This window comes from Gymnoscopelus microlampas (genome assembly GCF_963454915.1).
Source record: "Gymnoscopelus microlampas genome assembly, chromosome: 9".
NCBI classification, from domain to species: Eukaryota; Metazoa; Chordata; class Actinopteri; order Myctophiformes; family Myctophidae; genus Gymnoscopelus; species Gymnoscopelus microlampas.
Window position 1 is genome coordinate 55094623 of NC_139946.1, and position 12471 is coordinate 55107093.

The 12471-nt window shown below is 44.0% G+C and overlaps 1 protein-coding gene across 1 annotated transcript in view; it reads left to right on the plus strand.

The window, feature by feature from the left end:
* Positions 1-891: 891 nt before the first annotated feature.
* apc2 (APC regulator of WNT signaling pathway 2) overlaps positions 892-12471 on the plus strand; it is a gene marked incomplete at both ends in the record, with an annotated part of 57142 nt that continues 45562 nt past the window's right edge. Inside the window, 5 exons of the mRNA XM_084066250.1 lie at positions 892-1029; positions 7858-7948; positions 10968-11298; positions 11442-11550; positions 12240-12353. Of these exons, the coding sequence (XP_083922376.1) occupies positions 892-1029; positions 7858-7948; positions 10968-11298; positions 11442-11550; positions 12240-12353 (783 nt within the window). The remainder of the gene's footprint in view (positions 1030-7857; positions 7949-10967; positions 11299-11441; positions 11551-12239; positions 12354-12471) is intronic.

Below are 12471 nucleotides of genomic sequence, written 5' to 3' on the forward strand. Positions count from 1 at the left end.
CCCTCCATCTGTCTCAATGAATAACACACACACACGCACTTACGCACACACGCACGGTTGGTTATATGGTTATACGGCTCACCCCCCCCCCCCCCCCCCACGATTCTACAAGACTCGGATACGTCTTTTAAAACGTTGGTTCTCAAAGTGGGGTCCTTGAGGGGTTCCAGGGGGTCCCCAGCTAAATGATAGATTAGGCACCAAATGGCCCCTTATGGGTCTGTAACTCTGAGAGTGTACAAATGGAACCAAATGGACCCGTTAGGGTCCATTTGGTTCCATTTGTACACTCTCAGAGTTAAATTGACATAGATTTTACAATATAAATTGGGGTCACAGAGATAGAAATGCCATTAAATGGGGGTCTGTAGCCCTAATGCATGTCAAACTGGGGGTCCTTGAAATTAAAATGGTTGAGAATCACTGCTAGAGCCGTAAAAAAAATCTTCTCTTATGGGGGTCCCTGGCATATCTTTTGAAATGGGGGTCCGCGGGCTAATAAGTGTCAATTTGGGGGGCCTTGACATGAAAAGGTTTGAGAACCACTGTTTTAAAGTGATCGGGGGATCAATCATACTGGAGATAAATATTCTATGATTTTTCAAAGGTTAGTGGAAACTTAGCTAATAAAATCATGTTTTATTTCTGGCAGTCAAAGAGTTACAGCTGATTTTCTCCTGATTTGTCTCAAAAAGCCATTTCAGAATGAACATCTCATAGGAAGACTGTGTGTGGCTTGTGACGATCGGGTCCAATCTTTAGTCCAGTGACCATGAGGATGAAGAACGCTTCAGATTCCACTGGAATGAATAAACTCTACTGTAACCTGTAACTGACATTGTTGTGTCCTGTCTTGTCCTGTCCTCCAGGGGGCGCTGCAGGCAGTGAGAGATGGCGGTGCATGCTTCCTACGACCAGCTGGCCCACCAGGTAGAGGCTCTCCGCAAGGAGAACACCCACCTGAGGAGGGAGCTAGAGGACAACTCACACCACCTGTCCAAGCTGGAGAACGAGACCTCCGACATGAAGGTGAGCGAGCGAGCGAGCACGCACGCACGCACGCACGCACGCACGCACGCACGCACGCACGCACGCACGCACGCACGCACGCACGCACGCACGCACGCACGCACATGCACATGCACATGCACATGCACATGCACATGCACTTGCACATGCACATCCTCCGACACGAAGGTACGCACAAAAGTATTGGCATCAAAATGTACTTAAAGTACCAAAAGTAGAAAGTACTAAATAGCAGATCTACAAGCTCACAATGCGTCGCATGTCGACGCATTGTGAGCTTGTAGATCGGCTATTTTCAAGGAGCAGATTGACAGGCAAAATCCCTCAACAGCGACACCCGCAGGCAAAGATTTATTTTTTCATTGCAGTCGAAAAGGCTTTCGAAATGTGAGAGAAAAACACCTGCCATGGATCAATGGAGTGGAATGTTTTGTTAAAACTTTTTATACACGTTTTGGTCTCAAAACAGGCCAAACTGATGTGTACCCTGACGGTACAATACCTCCCGTTTTTCAGTTTTATTTTGTATCATTATTATTATTATTATTTTTTTTTTTTACTTTTTCCACACAGAACCAGGAAATAACATGCATACAAACTGGCTCAATAGCGCCCCGTGCCAAACAGGACAATGTGGTATTGCAGGTGAAAGTGCTTTATAAGCCAGAGAGAAGTTAGTTGGAATGAGTATATCTGAGGCTTGATTTAGGCTCAAACCTTTTGAAAAAATCATGGTGTAGATCCTTTAAGATTATGTAGAGATGAAGACATCGTCACTGACCTGAATCAATCTCTTCCTGGTCTCTATGCAGCTCATGTAGTCCTGCCCCCAGGCTGTAGATTTCACTTGTTCCACCACTTATCATCAATAAACCTCGCTGACCCACTTCAGGGCTGAGTTTTATATACAGTGGATTTGAACCGATCTGTTGTGACCTCATCCGGTGCATCCAGTCACTGTGACATAATGAGCTGTTAGAGCAGAGCTGTGTGTCCCAGAGTGAATCACGCTCCTCGTCCTTATGAAATATGATCACACAGCCTTATTGATCAGACACTTCTGCCCCTTTAGTGGCCGAAGCTCTGTCATAATCATACACTAAAAACCATATGGACTAAGGGAACGGTTTGATTGATCGATTGAATACTTTATCAGTCAGAAATGTAAACAGCAACGTGGTACAGTTAAGACATTGAGACCTGAAGCCGATTCTACATGTCTCCTAAATCTCAACAGTATTCTGAAAAAACGTATGTTTCTATATCAGTGCTCAAACTTTTTCATGTCAAGGACCCCCATAATTATGTTTTTGGCCGCGGACCCCCATCAAAATATGTTGTTCCAGGGACCCCCCAGAAGCAAAGATTTGAGTTAAAAATGTTCGCTTTAAAAATATATATATTCAGAAGATTTTCACACATTTTCACAATGTTTCAAAAATAGCAGATCTACAAGCTCGTAGCGCGGCACTCGGTGCCGCGCTATGAGCTTGTATATCTGCTATTTTTGAATAGCCCAAAGTGTAAAATAATGCTTTTTAGCTCAAATCTAAAAATGACACAGTTCCAGGTCTTAATGGGTTAAGACATTGAAGCTAAAAGGATAACACAACCATACCATACACAAATAAATGTCATCAACAAATACAAACACTATTCGTGCAACAGAGATACCCTTGTGCTCTCCTGTCCTGATCAAGGGCCCAGCTTCCTGCTTTGACATTGAGTCTCTATATAGGAAGTGAGTTCAAGTGACAGTTCATTATGAATTGACCATATTCACATGGTGGCCATTTTGGAATTTTACATTGAAAGTGCCACGTCATCTGTCACGTCAGTGTAGAAAGACCTGAGGACACAACGGACAGACAGACAGGCAGACAGGCAGGCAGGCAGACAGACAGACAGACAGACAGACAGACAGACAGACAGACAGGCAGGCAGGCAGGCAGGCAGGCAGGCAGACAGACAGACAGACAGACAGACAGACAGACAGACAGACAGACAGACAGACAGACGCCGTGGGAACCGGGGTGGCACTTCATTAACTTACTAGCAATATGGCCGCCGTGTGAATATGGTCTACTCAGTGGACCTTCAGGGTATTCAGAGAAGGCCCTGGGATCCTCAGATGAAAGAAAATAAAAATTCTATAAAAAAAATTTTTTTTTTTATTTTTATATAATTTTTTTTTTTTTATCAAGTAATTTTTTTTGTGCTAATCTTTTAAACTGCACTGTTTCGCTCGCCATACTTATTTTTTTGTTTTTGCCCCATGCACTGTGTATTTGAGTGTGTTTGTGTTGGGAAAAATAACAGCCAATCAGAGGATTTTTGTACATAGTCTCTGGGCAGAACATTCGCCATCGTGGGTATTCGAGCATCCCCACCGTCCATTGCGCTCAATAGTAGCCTAGGTGTGGATTGACAGTTTAAGCAACCAATCATATTTCGAGGTGTAGTAAATGGGCGTAGTCTTTCAGACTTCAGGGTATTCTAGAAGGTAGCAGAAGTCGCGCACCAAAACCCGCTTGCCTGAGGTTACGTTTAGGAATACTAGGTGAATACTGGCGGATTTTCCCCGGGGTGATTGTGTTTTGGGGCGAGTGTTTGGTACACCCACTCACCTACGGGAAAGCGCCAGACTGTCACGGGGTCACACAGACTGTGATTGTATGTAAACAAACGCGACGCAACATGGCAGAAAGTGAAGTTAATACCGTTGCAAATGACGATGTCATTGTGGATTTATTATCAGTGCCCTTTTCAAGACGACCCTTTAAAGGACAACTTTGGTTTTTTACAACCAATGTTTATGTTTTAGATTGTAATTAAAGTAAATAAAAGATGAGTGTTAAAACAATCAAATTTACTGCTTTCTATAGTTTTAGCAATTTTCACAATCTTTTTTACAGTGTTTTCACAGTGGGCGGGGGCATTCTGTCCGGTGGCTAAATATGTATTTTTTTAACACAATAACCCAGCGTTTTCTTTATTATTATTTACAGTAGCTCTTCTAGCCCCCAATAACTCACATCTGGCCATCTCAGACAGCCGGACCTTTTTTATTGTGTAAAAAAGGCATATTTAGCTACCGGACAGAATGCCCCCGCCCACTGTAAAAAATATCGCAAAAAATGCTAAAACTATAGAAAGCAGTAAATGAAAAAAAAATTACACTCATCATTTATTTACTTTAATTACAAGCTAAAATATAAACCTTGGTTGTAAAAAACCAAAGTTGTCCTTTAATGAAAAGATGGACATTGTTAAAAAAGGCCGCCCAACACCGGATAAACTGGAGATCAACCAAGCTTCAAAAGCCGGCTACGAGCGGCATTTTCAGGGAAGCTTAATAGGTGAACCACGTCATTGGTGAGTGAAGCTGAATTAATTTATATTGCTGGATCTGCCGCTGTGCATTTTATTTACACACACTTAAGTCTGTCTTGTATTATTGGCCGCTGTGCCTTTTATTTGGGTCTTTCTTTGCATTGATAACTGTTGTTACGAGGCTGGTTGTGTGGTTGTGTGGCACTGGCGGGCACCAGACCAGCGTTTATTTACCGCAACTGTTGGACAAAAAAAAGGCTTGTTTTTGGAGCTCGGGCTGCTCGGCTGGCTCATTTCTCTCACGATATTTGGCAACACTGACTAACACACGCACAGCTAAGCTCTCACTCTTACACAGTCACACAGGAAAGAGACAGGACAGCACATAACTCGCCCTGTCATTCATCCATCCATTCCAGTGGCAGCCCGCATCCATTTAAGAGTGCCATAATTGTGAATGGAATTATTAGCAGCAGTGGGCCAGTGGGCCTACCTGTTTAAATGTGTGCAGTGGTTCTGTGTTGTGTTTGTGCGGTTACTTTTGCTTTACCAAGTAGCCTATACAATAGCCTACTTTATGCGGGAGTGCGGGAGGGTCGAGATGATATCCCCCCCACTTCTGGGACGAAGAAAAAAGAAAAAGACGAGCAGGAGGTTTTTCACGGCTGGAAAAAGGAAGGCTCGTCTGAAACTCACTGACCCATTTTTTTTTCGCGAACCGAGGCCACCGGATTAGACCCGGGGCGAGGGGTTTAAGGGCGGCGGTTCTTGTTATCCATTTCTCAATGGAGAGGTGCGTTATGAGAGACATTTTTCTGATCCGAATTAACCGAATAAAAGTAAGAAAAACACGAAATAAAAGGGATATAACCGGCCCAAACCCGGAAAAAATCGCACGCGCAGGGGCCGCACGCACGCAGGGGCCGCACGCACGCTGCGCGCGCGCGTGCTCTGCGTCCCTGAGAAGGTCCGGTTCATTCAGGTACGCTTCACCACTGGTCTACTGTATGGGCTGTAGTTTTGCTGTTTTACCAATGCTGGTGTCAGAAAGAACCTTTTTTCAATGCCAGCGGATGGGTTTTTGACGAACTTTATACTTGATTTTCCTACCTTAATAAACATTGTCATAAATACTATATGCTTCCAGTCGCTAGTTTAAAGTCTTCTTTCAATCATCATGATATGTGTTTTTGGTAAATTATGGTCCTATTCTAACACACAACCAATAGCATTCATTTCCCGCCCCCGCCAGGGACGTGCATAGATAGACTCTAGGTGGTGCTAGACCACATGCCCTTTGCCCTCTTGACCAGAAGTGCCCTTTTGGAAAAAAAATATATATATATTTTTTTTCTTTTTTTCAGTTTACAGCAGGGGTCTTCAACAGGGGGTCCGGGACCCCTAGGGGGTCCTCAGAGTTACTACAGGGGGTCCGCCAAATCTTTATGTGATATGATTTTTTTTTTACCATAACCACTCGAAACCTAGCATCCCTTTTCTGAGGAGAACTTTGCGAGGCGTTAAGGGCTTGTAGATCGGCTATTTTTGGCAAAGAGGTATAGGTGTAGAGGGAAAAAAGAGCAGACTAAGTAAACAAAAAAAAGTAGAATTTACTTGAGCACCTGCCCCTCAAAATGTCTGTGCACGCCACTGGTGGTATTGTTACTTTTACTTAAGCAAAATATCTGAGTACTTCTTCCACCATCCACTCACTCTACAGAAACAGGAGATAGGCTCCTCCCCCCTATGGGTCACATGGTTTTGTTTCCCAAGATTATAAAAGAATAAATAACATGTTATTGTAATTTTAACAGAACTGAATATTATTCTACAAGTCTCTCTGCAATAAAAGCTACATGATGCACACACACACACACACACACACACACACACACACACACACACACACACACACACACACACACACACACATACACACACCGGTTCACATCATTGGACTAACACACGTCGTGCCCAGATGTTTAATCCCATCTGGATTATCCTTCATCCCGCCTGGAGGGCGCGGGGGGGGGGGGGGGGGGGGGGGGGGTCTGTAACGTCAGCTGATCTGCAGCCAGTGTAGAAAGACCTGAGGACACAACAGACAGGCAGACAGACAGACAGACAGACAGACAGACAGACAGACAGACAGACAGACAGACAGTTTTGGGATGTCAGGAAGTTTTTGGCTTTTCATCAGGTGAGTGGTGCTGTCGGCAGTGTTGCCAGATTCCGTGAGAGAAACAAGCCGACCAGGTCCAGGAAAACGAGCCCAAAAAGAAGCGACTATGGGCCACATCGTGAGCACTTCTAAACATAATATCGGCTATTTCAAAATAGCAGATCTACAAGCTCACAAGCTTGTAGATCTGCTATTTGGAAATGGTAATTTGGATAATCTTGGGGGAAAATTATAATAAGCAGACCTGGCAACACTGGCTGTCAGCAGGGATTTAGCTACACACCAGCTACACAAACGACCACAACATTACACACACAGCTCCACGACGACACAAACATCAAAGAGCAACGCTAACAGGGTATAATTGAAGGTTTGTTGTGTGTTTTTGTGTGTTAGGATGTGTTGTGTATTTCATCAGGCGAGTGGTGCTGATGAGAGGAACGTATAGTCTGACTGGGTCAGAACGCGACATGAAGACTATTTAAACCCATTATATATCACATGTATATTCAGTATTACATGTATGGAGGAGGAGGGCACTGTGGCGTGGTCGGTAGCGCTGTCGCCTCACAGCTAGAAGGTCCTGGGATTGATTCCCGGCGGGTGCGCTGTGGGCGCGTCTTGTCCTCCGCGTCATCAGTGCCCATACCCTAGGTGGGGTTGGCGATAGGGCCCACTCTGTGTGGAGTTTGCATGTTCTCCCCGTGTCTCCTAGGGTAGTTAATACCCTCACAAAAACATGTAGTAATCCTGGTCGCTATACCGCCTCCCCATGACAGCCGGGGCGCCTGATGGAGGGGAAAGGAACTGGTTGGAATAACGTGTTCCTTCCACGTGCTACGTCCTGCCAGGGAAACTCCCCCCTGTCAGGTGACAAGAAGGTCAGTTGGCTCTGCATGCATTGAAGGAGGCAAGAGGTCGACCCTGGCCTCCCTAGGCTGGTGAGGGGAGTGTAGCGCCCAGGATCACTTAGCAAATTGGCACCGGGTGAAAAAATGGAAGTAAAAAAACAAAAAAGTATTACATGTATGTTTTCCATAATGTTCAATATTGAATTCTACATTATAATAATAATGTTTGATGCTTATATGAAATGTTCCAAAACTGATTTTGGCTGTATGTGAGTCTGAGGTGATTTTTTTTCCTATATATTAATATTTATATTTTTCTCTCTGTCCCTCGTCCTCTCTCTGTGTGTCGCTCTGTCTCTGTGTGTCGCTCTGTCTCTGTGTGTCGCTCTGTCTCTGTCTCTCTCTCTCTCTCTCTCTCTCTCTCTCTCTCTCTCTCTCTCTCTCTCTATGTCTCTCTATCAGGAGGTGTTAAAACAGTTGCAGAGCAAACTGGAACAGGAAGCAGGAACCCTCGCTTCCTCCGGGAGGACCGACGTCCTGGACCAACTGAAAGGTGTGTGTGTGTGTGTGTGTGTGTGTGTGTGTGTGTGTGTGTGTGTGTGTGTGTGTGTGTGTGTGTGTGTGTGTGTGTGTGTGTGTGTGTGTGTGTGTGTGTGTGAGTGTGTGTGATTCTCACCTATAATACTATTTCAAAAATATTGATTCCTGGTGCATATCAGTGCTTCTCAAACCTTTTCATGTCAAGGACCCCCAAATGAATACGCATTTGGTCACTGACCCCCCAGCGGAAAATATGTCGTGCCAGGGACCCCCATATAAGATTTAAAATGTTATTTCCAAAATTGATTTCCGCTTTTGCTCGGGACCCCTTGCAACCCCTTCAAGGACCCCCAAGGGGTCCGCGGACCCCACTTTGAGAACCGCTGCTGCAAAGTGCCGGACACTTGATCCTGGCTCAGTGCCAGAGCCAATCAGGAGCGCCGACACGCACCAGGCAGGGGGGTGGGGCCCCCCAGGGGCCAATCAGCATGAACACATGCATGAGCACATCCAATCATCATAATACGATTGGCTCTGTTCCATTACAACCAATCAAATCAAGAGGCTCGTTAACGTCCCCAGTCTCCTGAATGCATGTTTAAATGACTCCCGGCCAATTAGCATCAATTAACAACAATCAGCTCGTTAATGCGTTCCCCCTGCCTGGATGAAGCTGTGTCGATAGCCTCATAGCATAATTGCTTATATAAGTCATATTTTGGGCCAAATTGCAGTGGTGTAAAGTAACTAAGTACATGTACTCAAGTACTGCACTTATACTGTACACAATTTTGAAGGATTTTTTTTTACTTTGCTGGAGTATTTCCAATTTTCTGTACTTTTACTTCTACTCCACTACAGCTCAGAGGCAAATATTGCACTTTTTTACTCTGCTACGATTATTTTAAAACTTACAAAACCACTTCAGCCCTATATGCATTTCGGCCATTTGAAAATAGCCGATTTACAAGCTCACAATGCGTCGCGATGCGACGCATTGTGAGCTTGTAGATCTGCTATTTTCAAAAGATTTGTATGCATTTTATACATTTTTTTTTAAATGTTGTGAAATGGGACATTTTCAGCATGATGAGTACTTTCTACTTTTGGTACTTTTCAGTACATTTTGATACCAACACTTTTGTACATTTTGAATTCCGGACTTTTACTTGTAACAGTGTATGTTTTCTACATTGCAGTATTGATAGTTTTACTTAAGTAAAAAATAATTCAGTACTTTTTCCACCACTGCCAAATTGTGATACATAACTCTATACGCTCCTAACACTGCTGACTCACCAGTCCAGTGCATTATTGAGTAGAGGAGCTCAGCCTATCAGAATCCTTGATACATTCAAAAATCACTGTCTGCCTTTATCAAAGACCCCCCCATCTTTTCAGACATGATGCTATGAGGCCAGATAAAGAAAAACATCACATGGATGCAACTGGGACGTACAGTATCATCAGTGTTGTAGCCTGGGGTCATAGGGTGTTTCGGGTCTCGCAACATACAACATACACCCTCGCCCAGGTGACCCAGCCAGGGTTGATCAAGCCCCGACTTACGTCCCAGTAGCACCCACGATCAGTCCTATAGGGAAAGACAGGGCAGTCCGCTTCTCCGGAAGTACTAGGCCAATATGTGACTGATGAACAACTATACATCACTCTACCTCACTGAAAGCCAAGGCAAACATCTGAAGCTAGCAAGTCCCATATCTGATAGATTAGTTAATATTTTTTATGGTGTAAATGCTTGGACATTTTTGACAGTTTTTTAAAAACAATTTCTTACGAAACCTTTTTAAAAAAATGTTACATTTAGCTTTTCCATTTTTGAAAATGTTGGCCTACAATGAATGTTTTTAAATCATATGTTTTATTGATTTCTCAAGTGGACAAAAATATATTTTTTTACAAATTTCCCCTCCATACACACAAATGGCAGTAATATGTATATATATAATTATATATGTGTGTGTGTGTGTGTGTGTGTGTGTGTGTGTGTGTGTGTGTGTGTGTGTGTGTGTGTGTGTGTGTGTGTGTGTGTGTGTGTGTGTGTGTGTGTGTGTGTGTGTGTGTGTGTGTGTGTGTGTGTGTGTGTGTGTGTAAATATATATAGAGAGCGAGAGAGAGAGAGAGAGAGATAGAGCGAGAGAGTTTATGTTGGTGTTCATCAGGGCAGAGGTACAGGGCTGTCTGTTTAACAACACACCAACACTCATTTGCATAGTCGAGCTTTAAAGGGATAGTTCACCCCAAAAAAATGTTTTTTTCTATGGATTAGTCACCCAATGGAGACTTGAATTCATGGATATGTTTTAGTTTTCGTCTCATTCCTAAGACAATAATTTGATGACCAGCGGAGCGGTATAGGCAGCGGTTGCGGTAGGAGACACAAAGGAGACTCTTTGTATCTCCTACCGGTCCGCTGGTCATTAAAATTATTGTCTTAGGAATGAGACGAAAACTAAAACATATCCATGAATTGAAGCCTCCATGGGGTGACTAATCCATATAGGAGAAAAAAAGTCATTTTGGGGGTGAACTATCCCCTTAACCCAGTGGTTCTCAAACTTTTTCGTGCCAAGGACCCCCAAATAGACACTTATTAGCCCGCGGACCCCCATTTGAAAAGATATGCCAGGGACCCCCATAATAGAAGATTGTTACGGCTCTCTAGCAGCGATTTTCAACCATTTTAATTTCAAGGACCCCCAGTTTGACATGCATTAGGCTACGGACCCCCATTAAATGGCATTTATACCTCTGGGACCCCAATTCATATAGTAAAATCAATGTTAATGTAACTCTGAGAGTGTACAAATGGAACCAAATGGACCCGTTAGGGTCCATTTGGTTCCATTTGTACACTCTCAGAGTTACATACCCATAAGGGTCCATTTGGTCCCTGTCCATCATTTAGCTGGGGACCCCCTGGAACCCCCTCAGGTACCCCTGGGGGTCCCCGGACCCCACTTTGAGAACCAACGCTTTAACCATCATCCTGTCTTGGTTCCTCCGTCCAGAGCTGCACATGGACCTGACCAACTACTACGAGCTGAAGTATCAGCCCCACAACCTCCGTGGGCTCCCTGACAGCCTGGGGGGAGGCGGCCTCCTCCCCGGGGGGGCGGGGCTAGGGGGAGGAGGAGGAGGAGGGGGGGAGGCGGAGGGGATGAGGCTGGCCTTGGCGTCCAGACGGCCCTCCTCCAGGATGCAGGACGCAGCGGCCGCCGCGGCGGCCATCTTGTCTCCTCACATCATGGACGGGGCCCCGCCCAAGGCGGCGTTCATGTTCTGCTCCGGCGGAGACGGACCAATCAGTGAGCAGCACCTGGACGAGCTCTACAAGGAGAGGTGAGGAGGAGGGTGTGTGTGTGTGTGTGTGTGTGTGTGTGTGTGTGTGTGTGTGTGTGTGTTTTCAGGAACATAGTGTATGTGTGTGTAAATGTGTGTGTGTTTTGAGGAACATAATGTAAATGTGTTTGTGTGTGTTTTAGGAACATGCTGCTCAGTGAGATCGACAGGGAGGAGAGAGAAAGATGTTGGTATTACACTCAACTACAGGCTCTGTCCCAGAGACTGGGAACACTACCTCGTATAGACACTGTACGTGCACACACACACACACACACACACACACACACACACACACACACACACACACACACACACACACACACACACACACACACACACACACACACACACACACACACACACACACACACACAACGAGCACGCACGCACACGTTTACGCATATGTTTGTAGTTTAATAAGACATATTGTTAGTTCTCTCTACAGGAACATAATGTATGTATCTGATTAGACATGTTTGTAGTTTAATCAGACATATTGTTTGTAGTTTAATCAGACATATTGTTTGTAGTTTAATCAGACATATTGTTTGTAGTTCTCTCTACAAGAACATAATGTATGTATCTGATTGGACATGTTTGTAGTTTTATCAGACATATTTTTTGTAGTTTAATCAGACATATTGTTTGTAGTTTAATCAGACATATTGTTTGTAGTTCTCATTGCAGATGTAGTTTAATCAGACATATTGTTTGTAGTTCTCTCTACAGGAACATAATGTATTTATCTGATAAGACATGTTTGTAGTTTAATCAGACATATTATTTGTAGTGTAATCAAGATATTGTTTGTAGTTCTCTCTGCAAATGGATCTGATCGGACATGTTTGTAGTTTAAAATGGCCTTGTTGTTTGTAGTTCTCTCTCCAGACGGATCTGATCAGACATGTTTGTAGTTTAATTAGACATGTTGTTTGTAGTTCTCTCTGCAGATGGATCTAATCAGACAGCAGTTGGAGTTTGAAGCTCAGCAGGTGCGTTCTGTGATGGAGGAACGTTTTGGAACCAGTGATGAGATGGTCCACCGCACGCAGGTCAGAATTATACACTACTGATATTAATACAACAATGGACCACAATGAAATCCAGGACCTTTTTGTGTTATCCTTTTACTGTTTAATTTTTTTTTATAATAAAGTATTCAATCAATCA